Here is a 16,982-nt window from a genome sequence, read left to right as displayed (position 1 = left end):
CAAAGGAAATCTTGCAGCACTGTCTTAAGCATGTGCTAGATACATCATTCCCACAAAATTCTTAGGAGGAATTCTACCAGATAACTAGGACTTGAAAGGCTTTGATAAGATTTCTTAAAAGAATGTACTTTCATGCTTTCAACACTACAAAACCATTCCAGTAAAGTCTATCAAACCATCATGCATTTCTAATTCAATTCTCTCATCAGGTGAAAAATTGATGTGATGTCCTGTGCATAAAATTAAGAATGGGCACAATTGTTAGTGAAGTATTTGCAGACAATGGGATGCTTACATGGTGGTCCTATCTGTTATGACATTCTCTGTTCTCCATTTGGAGGTTTGTTTTTGGTTTTGGCTTTTTTTTTTTTTACCATGTTGTTAAGGCCATTTTTAAATTTAAAAATTCTTTAACAAGACTGAAATTAAAATATATATAAAAGTCTATTATTATAGTGTAAAAACTATTAAAACTATTAAGGCCAACATGAAAAAGAAAGAAATTAAGGATTAACATCTTCTTACATTGTAAAAAAATGGCAAGAAAATTTCCCTATAGTGGAAAGTATCTGTTAGACAGATTACACCCCCTTACCTTTTCTATCTGAGACAGTATTGCTCTGAGTTTGGGGTAAGACTCCACAGAGGCTAAATCACTATCATTTTTTTGACAGTAGAAAATAGCTTCCTGGAAGCTCAGGTTTTTATCTGGTACAAACCACAGCTCTGCTCCATCAACAACAAGTGGGGCTCCATGAATTCCGATTTCATCTATGCAGAAGAAATACCACACGCATAAGAAATCAATTTTGAAAAAAGATCAGCTTTTTTTTTCTGAATGTAGTAAGAAATTTCAGTTTGATATGGGGAAGAGCCAATACTCCTTGCATTCCAGTATCTGAAGGGGGCCTACAAGTATGCTGGGGATGGACTATTCATCAGGGACTGTAGTGACAGGACAAGGGGGAACAGGTTAAAGCTTAAACAGGGGAAGTTTAGATTGGATATAAGGAAGAAATTCTTTACTGTGAGGGTGCTGAGGCACTGGAATGGGTTGCCCAAGGAGGTTGTGAATGCTCCATCCCTGGTGGTGTTCAAGGCCAGGTTGGACGAAGCCTTGGATGGCATGGTTTAGTGAGAGGTGTCCCTGCCTGTGGCAGGGGGATTGGAACTAGATGATCTTAAGGTCCTTTCCAACCCTGACTATTCTGTGATTCTATGATTCTCTGATTCTCAGCTCTCTCAGAATCAAATTCTATCAGTCATGACCTTTGCCGGTATCAAACAGGTATTACCATACTAATGACAAAACTAACAAAAGATATAGTCTTAACAACTATATACACATAGCAGAAGAATACATAAAAAAAAACCATTTACCTGGTATATACCACTCAGGTGTCTTTGGAGTGCTACCTGTCCAGAGGAAATAAAGGTAATAGTCACTTCAAGTTCACCTTCTAACAAGACTGGTCACCAATAATGGAAGTGATGGATTATACTTTTGCTTCTCAGTATGAATGATGGAAAAAACAGGAGAAGAAAACCATACATTAAGTTTGACAGATCAAATTAAGCTGCTGTAAAACTAATGGGAGTTTTGTATACCTCAGCCTTAAACATCTGTGGGCTTTTTCTCCCAAGCAGAATACAAGCATTAAAGTAGTGTATTTACCAGTATCTCATCACAACAAGAAAGTTTTATCCCCTGAAATGCCTTTTAATAAACAACTAAAGCATAAAAGTTTATTAGATTACAACACTTTTCATACTGCATGGAAAAACCTGGATCTGTGCCAATATGTCAGCCATTATTTTGTATTCCCACCCCTCTATCTCACTGCAATGAAGAGCTAGTACACTCGTTTTACCAGAAGGCGGCTGATTCACCTAAGGCTGAAGCAAACTGTACACTCAAGATGTCTGTGTTCATATAGTTATAAATATCACTATGAAAAATTAAGAGAAGTCCACAAATGCTGCAACTCAGTGGCTTATATCACCTCACCTAATAATAAGCCACTTCTCAGGTTGTAGACAAGAAAGAACATGGGAGCTGTGATACTGTTCATGGTCATTTTCTGATATAGCTTTGAATATTCTAAGCGCACGTCTGTTTGTGACAGAGGCGAGACATCTCACATACTGTCCTCTTAACAGTTCAGAGAGGAAATGATATTGCTTGCAGTTTCTGTAACTCAGCAATAAGGACAACTTAGTGGAAATAAATAATAAACTCTTTCATTCGAATAAATGGATGTAACTGCAGTTTACCTTTTGTTATCTGACAGACCCATTCAAGTTTAGCTTCACAATCAAAAGGCTTAAAGTAAAATTCCACATCTCTGCCTTCATGGAAATAAAATCTCCAAAATGATCTCCGTGAAAACTGAGAAGTCTGTATACAAGTAGAAACAGAGAACTGAGTTAGTATGGCATATGCCTCTGAAATGTGAAATGAAACTGTACTTAAAAGGTACTTTGGCAAAGTCAGTGTATTTCACTGTGGTGTTAGCCCCACAACTTACCTGGCAAAACATGAGCAGGTACAACTTTAACACTTCAACTATAACTCTCCATGCTAGTGGAGTGATTAGGTAAAGGGCTTAAGGTCAACCTACACACAAAAGTCTCTTGCAATGTTGTTTCTTTGAGGGATTTTGTAGCACACAAAGTCTCCTTGATGCTTATTTTTTAATTATTTGTTGCTATTTGTTGCCCTGAAATTATTCTCATGTCTGCTCAAAAGAAGAAACTATCTGAACTGGCAGAGAAATAATCTTTCCTATTTAAAATTATTTCTTACAATCAAGCTTAAAATCTGATATTGCTCTTGGTGATCTCTCCAACAACGAGAATTTTCTACCACTTAGTGAAAGAACATGTCTATACCTAACAGGTAGGTGAGGGAGGTTACTATATTCACAGTGTTCCCTTCAAACTGCTCTTCTCTTGTCTAGAATTTTCAGTAGCTTAATGCTGACAGCTTCTTGGCCTGGTGTCATGAAGACAGCAGAAGAGAATGAGGGGAAATGGCTGTGAACAGAAGCAAAGGGATGCAACTATCCTCTCTTCCAGTAAATCCTAACAGCAGAGGTGATTCTAATTAAGTTAAAAGAAAGGATAGTATTGGAATAATCTTATAAAAAGTCACATGATGTTTCAAGAAAAGTTAAAGGCCATTTTAAAATTCAAGCTATCAAGCCCAAATTAAGCAATGAAGAAGGTAATTAGGAATTAACCAGAGGCCTGACATTTTGATTAGAAACTGACACTGCACTTACAGTCTATTTTACAAGTAAATAAGGAAATACACACAATAAACACAAACACACACTATATCCTAGCTACTGCATTCACCTATTTTAGGTTGCAAACATTTGCTTAATTAGCAGTTCGGAAAAAGTTACTGGTAGGGCTCAGTTTGCCTTTTTGTTTTAAGACTCCACTTTACATTCTTAAGTGTAATATACAAGAGATACATAGTACAACATTATGCAAGAGAGAATAGCATTGATCTTTAAATATTTTGTAGTTCAAAAGAAGTCTTACGAAAGGTTATCATTAGCACAGCACTTGGTTCATAAAAAACTGCTTGAATAAGGCAAAATTTATAATAGGTGTATACTCATAAAGGGAACACTAGCAACTCTTTCACTATGCTAAGAAAGCATATAGGCAGTCAATATAAATTCAATATATAGCTGGCAAAAGTATTTTTTCCAAGTACTTCCACGTAAAAATATTCACACTGTTATAAAAATCCTTGAAACTAACCTTTAATGCAGCACAGTCTCTTGTATCATATTCATCTTCCAGATAATCAAGTGGCATAACAACACTAGTTACCTATTGGATGGACCGGATGAAAGAATCATTACTTCATGGCTATTTTGCAACAGAGATAACCACTCAAACCTAGGATCCCGCTACATTTATCACTATTAAAATGTGTGTTAAATGGCAGTTACTGGATCGGTTTTGAGTCTGTGTACCTGTTACCTGGGGGAAACTCACAATTTCAAGCAAATATATCAGCTGCAGTGAGGAAGGTAACTTTGGAGCAGCCTGACTTATTAAGGAGATGAACCAACAAACCCTCCCCTCTGTTCTGGCATTGAAGACATCTTGTTTCCTACTACAGTTCTGTTAAAATATTTTAATGCAACAGAGACAGAAATCAGGTCAACCTTATTAAAGATAAGGTTTTAACTGCAAATCTGCCTGGATGGCAGCTCTTAAGTGCACAATCTTCTTTTGGATTATTCACCTGTTGGAGGATCTACCGTATTTTAACTACAATATTTACAAATTTACTTTCAATACAGTCCAAGCTGAAACAAATCAGGACATGACGTTTCCTGGTTAAAATTTAACTTACGGGTTTATCATCACTCCATTGCCAGGTTCCCAGAGAATCTGGACTCCTCTTATTCATTCCAATCCATACCCATCTGTCATTGCTGTAAATAAACAAGATAAAATCTTAAACCAAGTATACGGTTCAGCTCATTTAATAGAAAGATTGACCTATGCCACAGCATTACTTAGGATCAAGCAGCAAAACCAAAGGTTTACTACTGCAAGCTGCAGCAGTTCAAACTAAAAAGGGGTGTGAAGGGTTAGGACCTCTTCTGCACTTTTCTTTAAGATCTATAGGTAATTTTAATCTGTGCTCAGGGAAAGACAACCTAAATTGGGTAATTCCTTTGTTCGCTGCATCACCACTTCATCTGTTGACATTTGATATAAAGGTTTCTTTTCTAAACTTTTCTTCCAGAATCACACACACCGTGTTTATCTGTCTTAATTCTTTCTCTTGTCCATCTTGGGTCATCTCTCTCTACACCATCAGCTCAAATGTCCTCTTCCTCAAAACACACAAAAACTTCTACTCATACAGAATAACTGGTTTCATATTCCCCTCAAATTTATCAGTGATATAAACAAACCAAGCATGGGCACATATTTCAATTATACACCTTCATAAAAGAGGCATAGACATAAATGAGCACATAACACTACTACTCTAATGACTGCATAAAAGAATGGCAATTGATATTTCATCCCATTTTACAGGATTATGATCAGAATTGTATTTTTTCCTAGATTTTACTTTTTCATTTTTTATAAGCAGGGGATGTTTAAATTCAAAATTTCAGCTATGCTCCAAGATACAAAGTTGCCCACAAAAAATGGGTTTACAATCTAAATACTTAAATCTGCAGTAACAGCCTTTATCCTACTCTTCATTATTGCTTATGATACTGTACATTGTGTTATAGGTAGCATAACACAAGAAAATACGTGCTAGCCAAACTGCAAGGTTAGTTCTGTATTGCAACCTCTGCTTCTCAAAGAATCAATTTTGTGCTACATAATGAAGTTTACAATAATTCACCCCAGTCTGCTACACTGCCCAAGAAAGGCAACAGACACTTTACTGAAGGATGGTATCAGCTGGAAGCAGCAGACCATGAGTTTTCTATGAAATCACAGACTACGTGAAACCCTACTGCAACAGACCTGTGGAAAACACACTCTGATCCAAATGGTCTGACAGTGGTAGTAAAGTATGGATGCCACAGTACAGGGCTCTGGTAAAACTACATAAGGAGTACTATTCCATAAATTCATGTCGAAGCAAATACAGAGAAGGAATTTAGAATATTTGAGGAAATGAGAGTTTAGGTTATTAACAAGGATTAAGGATTTTCTTGTCTAGCCTTGACAAAGATGGACAGGGAAAGGACGTAATTTTTCTTTAGAAGACTAAACCCCCAAGAAGAGAAGCTATTTAAGCAACAGGAACGTCATGTCTGAAGGAAGCACAACTCAGAAATAAATCTAGGCTCAAAACTGGAAAGAAATGCCTGACCAGCAGAGGTCAGAGCTTGAAAAATCTCCCCAGAAAAATTAGTGCTGACAAATTTAAAGTGATTTTAAGACAGAATTTGGAAAGTTTATGAAAATAATGTTGTTACATGGAGGGACGGGCTCAGACCCAGGCTTATCTGCATAAGCAATGTTATGAAATCAAGGTGCAATGTTAAGAAATTCTTTGGCAAGACTGGGCCACTGTCCTTCCATGTGCATTACAGTAAAGATGCTAAATTGAGCCTGAAATGGCTGACAGTGCAGCACCAACAAACAACATGTTAGCCAGAGTATGTGAAGGGCAACAATATCTTATTTAGAAGGGTTCTCATTGAAAAAAAAGCATCAGCCACCAACGTACCTTTTTTTTTTCCCCTCTCAACTCCAGTATCAATTTTCTGACATTGGTGTGACAGTGTGAGCACAGTGCTGTGATCTTATCACACTGAATAGTCTTCTGGCTTTTAATGGTATCACTAAGGAGCCTTTAACGAACCTAAATGCTCCATACAACTCCAGAGGGAAAACTGTGAGCCAAACACTCACAGTTGTCAAGCACCTACATGACTTCTGGCAATCTGCTTTTAGGATTCTATTTTTCTGTGATTGTTCTTTCCAATTATGAATCAGACATTGCTTAACCCTTCTCTCCAAATCATCACCTACAGGTTTAGTGCAGTTTAAGCAATCGATCCTCACAGAGGAGCATCTACTAAAAAGAAAACTTGAGACACTCAGTTCAAAAGGATCTGCAGTAATTATCTGAGGAACTAGAGCAAGTTTTCAAAATCTTTCAACCTGTATTTGGCTTATGTAATGAAAAAAAATAATGAGAAACAAAATGAAAAGAGTGTCAGGTGAAGAATTTCTCCAGCTTATTTCCCAATTTACAATTACTGGCCTACAAACATAACAACGTTTTCCAGCTGACTGGGCATTTAGACATGAATGCACATTTTCTGGGGTTCTTTTGGAAGTGTTCAGACATGACCATGAGCAATTCAGTAACTCTACAGTATCCTCCACGCCACTTTGAAGCTTAACTAGAGCCTTTTGATAACCCTCTGAAATTATACTATCATCTCATCACAGAAAAGAATTACGCCAACTATTGAAGACAAGCATGAAATGAGACTCTCTTGCAACTAAGCTTGCAGCAAGGAATTTGCTTGTAGTTCAGGTGTCTGCCTCCTTATTGCAAAGCATTTAAAACCCATCCTATGGACTGCTATCAAAATAGATTTATCATTGCCAGAGTATTCTTTGAGCTACATTCCTGGAACTGCCTCTAAAACCTACATGATGCTGAGTTTTAAACCAAAAAATGGGTGCAATTTGTGCTTTACAATGAACTCCATGCTGATTAACAATGAAACACCCTGAATCTCCAGCAATCCCTGCAGAATACCAGTGGCTTTTCTCTCACAGAGAACTTAAACTTCATAAAAGTCAATATTATGTAGGAGCGGAAAAATATAGTTTAGATTTATTGAAGGGAATATAAAACAGTCATTTTTCTACAGTCATATTCTAACTGCTGAAATAGAAAAAGGTCTTGTTTTTCCTGTCCCTTATGTCAGCTCCAATACAAGACAAAGAGCACAACTGAAGTTACTGTGGCTTGTAGTTCAATCTAATTCTTGACACAAGGTAATGTATACTTCTGGGCCAACAACCTAGTGGTGCAATTTAAGGCACCATTTAAACCTAGGCAGTGCTGGCCTAGAAGTATATATGAAACCTACTGGACCCCTGCAACTTGCTACTGCCACTAGCTGAGCCTCCATCCTGCTAATAACATTTTCTTTATAAGCAGAAAAGAGCAACTCAGCTTTATTGCTGTTTTGGCCAGTGTGTTGAGTTTGAGTCTGCAAGAGAAAACTTAAGCATCAGAAAGACGCTTTCTAGATTCAGAGCAACTGCAGCAGCAGAGCTGTGCAAATAAAAGGCAACGGATTTCTTTCCAGTAAGGTGTCCTCATTGAAATGTTATTTCTAACCAATCCAAGCTGTTACTCTATGTCCAGCGCTGCTGCAAGCTGTAAGCTGCAGAATGCTCACAAAAACAATCCTAAAAGAATGGAAGCAACTGAACAGGATCTGCCCTGCCTGTATTATGTCCCTCAAAGTGAAAAGAGGTTATATCCCGTTCCTCCAAGACATGGGAAGGTTGGCAGGCAAATTCTATTTTCCTTTCCAATGGCAATTGCCCAACTTGGCTGGAGCTGTTGTAGTTCTTATTTGCGTCTAAGGTGGAATCCCAGTAAGGAACAGAATGGACTAGACAATCTGCCCTTTTCCTGGTGAACCAAACTGACTTTTGCTAACATTTAAAAACAAACAGTTCTCAATGAGTCACTAGAGAACTGTGTAAGGGGAAAAATCCCAAAACAAAAAAAGCCAAGGTGTGGCTCCTTCACCAAACTGAAATGAATGCACTGAATGAATAGCTTAGGTCAGAGTTTGCACTAAGTAAATGCAAGGAACATGGACAAACTGCATGTCAGTGCACACCAGCAGCTAATCACACTAACATTATCTTATGATGATTTCTCTTAGCTACCTAAATTATTTGTTCTTGGTGAAATAATGCACTTGGTTTCTTCTCTCCTTTCTCAAATGAGCTTATTTTCAGACAAGTTACCCTTGACTCTGGATCTCCAAAACACTTCATATAATCATGACCTCCAAGTAATTTAAAAGCATAACTAACTTAAACACTTCATTATGTTATCTGAACAAACAAACAATATTTAAAACACTTCAGTTAATATCAAATATGCAGTATTTCTGTTCAGGAAGTCATACAATACTTGAAAAGCGGTTAATCCAGATGAAAATACTGTGGTTTGGGTTATATCTGACACATGCAGTGACCGAAACACTGACTGCAAAGCCAATTTATATTGGGCTCAATATACTGCCCCTTATTTCAGTTCTGGTAGAATAATACTTCTTACAGGCTAAGTTCAAGTTTTCTGAAATACGGGAATTGCAGTAGCAGTGTGTGTTAGCCGACTTCCTGGAAAGACAGAAAAAGTTTCTGCCTTTAAACTCCTAATAAAAAAATAACCATTAACTATAATTAATACCTCAGATGGTCTGCAACCTGGAAAGTAGCTGGAAGTATGTGTAGGAAAATAAAATAAGTTATTTCTCTATTCATGTTGCACAGTAGATTAGGTACAGTAAACCAAAAATTTGTAACTGCAAACAGTATAAGAAAATACATAGGTAAAAATAATTTGTGCACTACTTTTTAGACACTTTAGTAACGAATCACATGTGGCTTTTATACAAGCTAAATCATCTATATATAGAGCATACAAGTTTGGTTTTGTCTGTTATTAACATAAACATTGAGTAATTTTCATGACTTGTGCGCTTCTAAATAAAGTTCACTGGGCTTTCAAGAAAGCATGTCTTCAGTCATCAAGTTTTAAAATGCAATCACAGTGTTGTATGTTGGCAGCTTCTGAAATAATCCTGATTTAGTTTGTTGATGAAAAAATTTAATCAGACACTGGCAGCATTTGAGTTTAAGCTGGCAAAAGTTCTGAAAAACCATGCTGTCAATCAAAAAAAACCCTCAACAACATATTACACAAGGAGCTGACATCACACCAATGCCTAATAAAGCCTTGCAGTGACAGTTTCTTTGATTAAAAATAGAGCCTCAGACTCATAAATTATGTAGCATAATTTGTTGATACCAGAAACCTCAACACGCCCATCTAATGCACATACGGTGTTACTGCAGTTATGCCAAATGGGATCTGTGCCAACCAGACTGCTGGACATTACATTATTCATATTTTCAAAAAACAGCACCCAGTTTAGTCAGGCAGCATTTCATGAATAAGGGTGAGACTTACCTGAAAAACTAAACAACAACTCATTTCTAAATAATGTATCAGTAAAGAATAGAAGAAACTATCATCTAGTTGTGCCAAAATTCAGTGCAGAGAAGGAAACACTTTTATAACAACACAGACTTGAATTCATGAAATGGAAGATGCTCAAAGCAAACCTCTCTTTTCCTGCACTCCCTCTAGCAATGTGAAACATTTGCCCAAGCTGTATTCCCTTGACATTTTCCAGGAAGGCAGTGACATGACCAACAGTTCAAATGCCATATCTAGCTGTTTTTACTGTGGGAAAGACAGTCGCCGCACACTAGCTCATACTTGCCATCTGGGGTCAGCAACAGCTTTTGTGATCTACTGCAGAATGCGACTGAAACCAAAATTTTAGCACATGGCTAGTTTGTTACCTGATTATTTTTCTCAGGATAGAATGAAGCACCTTGATTTCCTCCGAGTGACTAAAACTAGGCAGATGGCCTCCAAGTGCTTCACAGAACCTTTCTGCCTCTTCCCAGGTCCTGGTTCGTAGCACTCGTTCACTGTGGAAGAACTTCAAAATAGCCAAACATCAGAGTAGAAAACAACACAAGTGACAGCCTTTTTCAAACACTCTGTACTACTAAAATATGGCCACCATAGGCAGGAATGTATAAGCGGCATTTCCACAGGGAGAGAGCTTGACTTCTTAACAATTATTTTCTTTTCAGTTTGTTTGACAACAGCTGTTTAGCTCACAAAATTTGTTTCAAATGCAGCATACTTCATGTGGCAGGCTTTCCGGTTTTCTTTACCAGAAAGTACCCAACTCATTCCAAATCTGCAACCAAATTATAGGTTTTAAGGGATGCTGTTCTTTCAAATTTCTGGTGAACTGCAAAGCCCAATATTCACTGAAACCAGGCCCATTTGGGTCCTACAGGTGAAGAAAGTTCTTCAGCAAGCCCTTTGCTACCTGTATGTATCAGAGTTGCATATTTGGCTCACACACCTCAGCTAATGTAACCACTTGATCCCCTTGACTTCAGTCCAAGCCAATTTCCATCAGCTAGATTCTGCACAGACATGCTACACTTGGTCAACAAGAGTTCTGGAGAAACTGCCAGCTGTCACATCCCATCAGCTATGGGACAGCTATGCTGCACATTAGCTAGACCCATCCTTTTGGATGTTATTCAAGCTGGGTTCTCCTATTTTGCGACATGAGCTGTTTACAAGACACAGCTCAATACAGACACTGAGTCCAGAAATAATGAAAAAACAATCTAATAAACAGCCTCAGTTTTAACTTGATTTGATTGTTAACAGAAGGGGGAAAACCTGCATTTCTAAATACGAACCTCTTTAAGCCACTCCAGCTAACAGCATGGCTGCTTACTTCAACTATTTACTTCAAAACCAGTAAAATACAGCTGAGGCTGCACTTTTTTAATAATGTTTGATATCCATATTCAAACCAGAGAAAATCCCATCTCTCCTATTCATACTCTTAAGCGTATAGAAAGGGAACGGAAAATGACAAGAGAAGGACACCTATTCAGGTATCTCTGCATGCCAGCTGATGGCAGGCAGGCTAAGACACGGGTGTGGTACCCTCTGTCAGCAGCAGGCTCCTGAGTCAGTAGCACAGGGCAAATGGTGCCAGCCCACTCAGCTGGCCACAGAAAGAGCAGGGAAAGGCATACTGCATCTTTCAGGAATCAGCAGAGTATGATGCATGAGAACATCTGGGGGCAGTCAACCTGAATCAACGTAAATTCCTCCTCACAGTGTAAAACATCTTTGAAATACTCTGCAGAGCAGCTGTAAGCCACAAAATGGTTAATCAAATGCAGCAAGACAGTAATGAACAATTAACATCTAATAAGAATTACATTTTACCTTGTAGCATGCAAGGCCGGATCCATTGTGCCACCCAGGGGGACAGGGATCAGTTGGCTTTGGGAGTACTTCTGGCTTCTTGGGCAGCCCAATATATTTTTTGCAGACAGAAAATGCTTTAGTGGCTTTACAGTCCTTAGTTTCCCACTTTCCAAGATACTTTCCACTGGGCATGGCCACACATCCTCCTGAAAACTCTAAGATTTAAACCAAAAACATATTTAAAACTGTTGGCTGGTTGTCCAAAAAAATCTATATATTTCTGAATAATGATTTTATTTCATGCTTAAGAGTTCTGTAACATGGTACTCCAATGCTTGCTCAATGTAAGGTAACGGTATTTTTATGCTTTTTTTTTTTATTGTTAAATTTACCTGGTTGCAAGGAATTCCAGTTAGTATATGTCACAGCTTCGGCTTTTTCCCCATCCACTGTACCCCAGGAATATATTCCTGATTGGCCAATATCCTGCAAACCAGTCCAGAAGTATTTTTCCTCAACTTTGGTGTGTTTTCTAATTAGACTGTTTATAAATTCTTGTTCAAATCTGAAAATTCACAGATTACTTTGAGTCAATATTTGAAAGATACTGAAAACTACTGAGACAGTTTGAAAACCGGGCATATTATTACATGAGTTAGTTCCAGTGGTGGTCCAGGCAGTCCAGCACAGGGTCAGCAGGCTGGGAATTCACATACTTCCAAGAAGGTTTTACGCTGTAGGTTTACCATTGCCACACCGTGGAAAACATAGTTTGCTAGTTATTTGAAAAAGCAATTGTATCTCTGTTTTTTCTTTATAAACCACTAGTTAGCATACAGAGGTTTTAATCTCTGACTGTTATCTCCAGGATCGTACTGTAAAACATGCCCATAAATTACAGAGATGTGCTTTACCTGTTCATCACTGTAAGATTGCACTGTACTCCAAATGAAGCTTCTGTTTTATAGATCTTGTAACAGTAGTTTCCATGTCTCTCCCATCCCTAGTTAGAGAACAACAAACACCTTTATACATTACAACCTTATTTAGGTATTATCAACAGGTGAAAATAAATAATTGCTAACATTGGTTGGTACCCCCAAGCTGTCACAGCTATACAAGAAAGAAAGGTAGTGCATCACATACAAGGTCCTGTACCATCAACTCTTAGATTCAGAGTTCTAAGAAATAATGCAACCAGAAGAATAAAATACACCACTGTTTTGCCTTGACTGTGCAGAGTCTTCTGACTGCTACATGCATTTTAGAGAGAGAAAACACAAGGGTGACCGCCTAGTCCCATTCAAAACAATAGGAGTTTTCATGCTGTTCTATCAACACCAGGATTCAAACAGAGGAATAATATGAGGGAATTACTAATGTTTCTTTACTTCTGCAAAAAACATTTTATATTGAAAATATGTGAACTTAAAAATTTTCTCTATTATTCAAATCTTTTCCCCTATATTTACACTGAATTCTAAGGCACATTAATGTGTTACCTCTTTGCTAGCTTACCAATGCCACTGGTATCTGAACAGCACAGAAAGCTGTAACTCTACATGCTGTCACTCTCTGAAGAGACAGAGTCCAAATACCTCAAGGTTGTGCAGAAAGATAAGGAGTAAGCATCTATCCTGTTGCAGGCAATATGCCACACAAAACTGAACCAAAGAACTCTGACGTAACTACTAATACCATCCCAAGATTTTTCAAAACAGAGAAGACTTCTTTTCAAGCTTTATTTATGCTGTAACATGTAAAGTTAAACAAACAACAAAAACTACCCCCCAAAAAAAACCCCACAACAACCACCTCCCCGCCTTTATTCAAGTCAAAGAACAAAAATGAAAGCAAACTGTAACAGAAACCTAATCTCAATTGTCAATCTCTGCATACCCTTATGCTGCAAAGTGCTTATCCTAAATTTTAAAACATATGTAAAGCAAAAACCACAGGAACAAATGCCGCTAGCAATAATACACCTAGTAAAAGCAATCTTTTTATTTTTTCAAACAAATTGATAGAACACATCTCCTTAGTCCAAGCTTATAATGCTTTCATCAACGAAAAGACTGGTAACACATCCAGAACCTGCTTAGGGAAATCTGAAATTTGGCTCATACTATATAATTTTTTTTCATCTTTTTTTCATCCTTTCTCATGTAATGAAAATGTTTCACAGATTTTATTGTACAGGTAAGAAGGAAATGGGAAGAGCAGCAAGTAAGTGATTTTAAGGAGGTTTCTGAATCAAGTGAAAGTAAAGAAAGATACAGACTTCCTATTACCTCTTCTAATGAACAGCTTTCATCTGATTTTGTTTCATTCAAAATCTCTCCTTTTTTCTTGCACACATATTTCAATTTCTCTTCACAGGATTTGACTTTCCACTGTCCCAGCTATGAGAAGGAAAGGAAAAAAAAAAGCATTTAAAATTCTAAAGTATGTCAATTTCCACAGTGCAGGGCTGAGTTTTCATACAGGGAAAGTCAAAATGCCTCTAGCAAAAATACTTGGGGTGGGATGCCCTGGATTATATGCATTGGTGCATGTTTGGAAGGAAGAGAGAAAGCTGACAAATGTAGAGATGGGAGGATTCTGGACCATATCTAAAAAAGGAAGAGAAGGTCAGGGTGGTGCCAACTCCCTCAGATCAGTAAGGGAATGGGTGCAGAAGTGTGCTCAGCTTACTGCGGAGATGGGGAGAAGGCACCTCAGAGTTACTTGGCACATGAGTTCCACTGCCAGCCTGACAGCAGGCCGATGCTTGCCTCAGTTTTCTACTAAATCTGGGAGATGGGATACAGCCTGCTTCTCTTTCCACTCAACTTTTTTGTCCTCTCTCCTCCATCCTCCCCTTGCTTCTTCAGTATGGTATCTGCCCAGGGTCTGTCTTCTCCTACTTATGTAATTCACTACCCATCCTCTGATAGGATGGCCCAAATTGGTCCTGGATATGATCGAAGCTAGGTTTTCCTTTTGACAGTTTGGCCTGCCTCCTTCCTAGCTCTCTGCCACAGACATGCAAGAATATGGAAATACAAAATGCAGAGCGACAAGGATAACTGGGTGGCCAACAGCCTCAGAGCTGTGAGCAATTTCTTCCATTTGTTGCAATATACAGTTAACAAGTGCACCAACCCAGATTATTTTAAGAAATCTGCTTGTCAAATAGTATCATCTGTATTTTAAAGATTATTCCAAAAATGAAATTAGTTATCTGCTTTACTCCCCTCTTTGACTTTCACACACATCAATGTTAACTCTACTATGATGGAAAAAACCCTAGAAAACCCAACACTGTATTCCTACCTCGCCTGAATATGATACACAGTTAGGAGTGTTGTTAAAAGGAACTTTTGGTTCATTCTGATCCCAGTATGTAAAAACCACAGCTGAATGATCTGACCATTTGAACAAAGTTGGTACATCTTCATTCCTGAGACCCATCCACATTTCTTCTTTAGCATCTGTAATTTAGAATTCGGACAATACTGTAGTTTTAAAATAATGTTCAAACTAATTGGAAAGGAATGCGAAATCAGCAACATTATGGCTTTATCACTATACTGCACACCATAAATGCCAATCTTTTCCTTGCAATGAGAAAGGGGATTTGAGACAAGTACAATGTGCATTCTTGTTTCTTAACTTACATTCATAAATACGAGTAAGTTTCACAGAGAAGGTAGCAAACAGGAATTAAAAAAACCCAACAGAAATAATGAATACACAACCAAAAAAAAGCTCAACCAAGTTAAAGTTTTAGCATGCAGATGAAAACATACGACCATGAGAAAATTAAACTCCAGTTGTTAGGTAACTAGAAGTAGGTTAGCCCTGTAAATAAATAAATTGAAATAGATCAAACAAAACAAGTACTAACACAGAAGGCCTGGACCTGAACAATACCATTCAGTACTGGCCTGGGTACAAGCCCAGCATCAGCACCTTCATTTAAAAGGTAGAGGTTATGACAATCATATGTTAGGACATGAAAAGTGGTTTGTCATTTATGGTGTGCAGCACTTGCTGCTTGACCTTTAGAAGTATCCCAACTCACCATTATGAAGCTTTGTAACAACCAGTTCGACATCTGCTAACGAGTGTATGCTGATGAGATTACTCTTATTTGCCTTGCACAGTTCATCTGCTGTACTCCAAGACGTCTCGCTGTTTATCAGCGTATAGCAAAAACCATTGTGGGGAAGCCAGCCTGAATCACAGCGAGTATCCAAGTGTCTCCAAAACACTAACAGTGAGGAGAAACAGAATTAGAGGCCTTTGTTTTACATTGGCTAGTGCAACGGGTTGGCATTTTCTTCATGTTTGAAATCAGGAAGCACCTTGAAAACAGCCAGAATGCAGCAATCAGAACATGTTCACATCTCTTCAGTGCTAATGTTTTAAGAAAGGGTCACAGTTTAGTCAAGCAGATAGAAATGACTGAGCAGTATTATGGGGATTCATAATATTTTGGGGCCATGAAGTAGGCAGAAGGAGAGCGAAAGTAAAAAGCTGGAATGCATTACATTAAGCTGGTCTTAGTACAAGCAAAATGTTCAGAATTGTAAGCAAGATTTCAAAAGCAATTAAAGACAAATCAAGTTACTTCATTGCAGTACAGCGGCTTCAAAAAAAGAATCCTGTTTTGTACTATTTGTTTGCATTGTAATAGGGCATTATTATTTATATGTAGTACTATGTGTAAGATCTATTTGGAATAGCTCACAATTAAACAAATGCTTAGTTTTAAGTATTTTTTTCTTCTGAAAGCTAAGATATTCAAGAATTCAAGCTGTTTCTAATGCATGCTGAAAAAAGGATATACTAATACTCTTCCTGGTTTAAAACACACTATAAAATACTCTGACCACAAGAATTTTGTTCTTTAATTAATAAAACACTGAATAAATACTTCTAACAACTCCACATACCCCACTGAGGAGATACAAAACAGATAAGGATGGTTGATTGACAACTAGTTTTCAAGGGATCACTTAAAAACTTCAACCAGTTTAGTTAAATTTAAACTACTTATTCCTGTCTTCTCCTGAGGGAGCTGGAAAGAATGTGCCTTAGCCAGAGACACTAATGACACTTTCCACCTCCACAACACAGCTTCATCCCTCTTATTCTCTAGTCCTCCCCCTCATCCAAGGACAATCACTTTCCAGTAAAAATTTTCTCACGAGAGCCTCACAAGCATGGGCCCCGGAAACCCAGAAAGGCCAAAACATACATGGAAGAACAGGTCATGGATATGGGAAGGGTTGGACATCCAGGTGTAGGCAAATGGCCAAAAGCATGGAAGCAGTTGTATGTCACAGCTACACTGTAAATACTGAAGGACTGTATGTGTGTGTGTGTATAGGGA

At 37.9% G+C, this 16,982-nt stretch overlaps 1 protein-coding gene across 5 annotated transcripts in view; it reads right to left on the bottom strand.

Annotated features, from left to right (window-relative positions):
- Nucleotides 1–16,982, bottom strand: part of LY75 (lymphocyte antigen 75) — a 49,521-nt gene that overhangs the window by 24,168 nt on the left and 8,371 nt on the right. For all 5 annotated transcript variants that reach the window (XM_080622088.1, XM_080622090.1, XM_080622089.1 and 2 more), the window contains exons 7-18: nucleotides 15,669–15,857; nucleotides 14,918–15,075; nucleotides 13,894–14,004; nucleotides 12,517–12,605; nucleotides 11,995–12,167; nucleotides 11,621–11,817; nucleotides 10,150–10,292; nucleotides 4,382–4,463; nucleotides 3,778–3,849; nucleotides 2,275–2,398; nucleotides 1,381–1,416; nucleotides 596–771 (exon numbers count right to left, since the gene is read on the bottom strand). In XM_080622088.1, the coding sequence (XP_080478214.1) occupies nucleotides 596–771; nucleotides 1,381–1,416; nucleotides 2,275–2,398; nucleotides 3,778–3,849; nucleotides 4,382–4,463; nucleotides 10,150–10,292; nucleotides 11,621–11,817; nucleotides 11,995–12,167; nucleotides 12,517–12,605; nucleotides 13,894–14,004; nucleotides 14,918–15,075; nucleotides 15,669–15,857 (1,550 nt within the window). The remainder of the gene's footprint in view (nucleotides 1–595; nucleotides 772–1,380; nucleotides 1,417–2,274; nucleotides 2,399–3,777; nucleotides 3,850–4,381; nucleotides 4,464–10,149; nucleotides 10,293–11,620; nucleotides 11,818–11,994; nucleotides 12,168–12,516; nucleotides 12,606–13,893; nucleotides 14,005–14,917; nucleotides 15,076–15,668; nucleotides 15,858–16,982) is intronic.

This window comes from Psittacula echo (assembly GCF_963264785.1).
Source record: "Psittacula echo genome assembly, chromosome: 6".
Classification (NCBI taxonomy): Eukaryota; Metazoa; Chordata; class Aves; order Psittaciformes; family Psittacidae; genus Psittacula; species Psittacula echo.
This window is presented reverse-complemented; position numbering and strand designations above follow the sequence as displayed.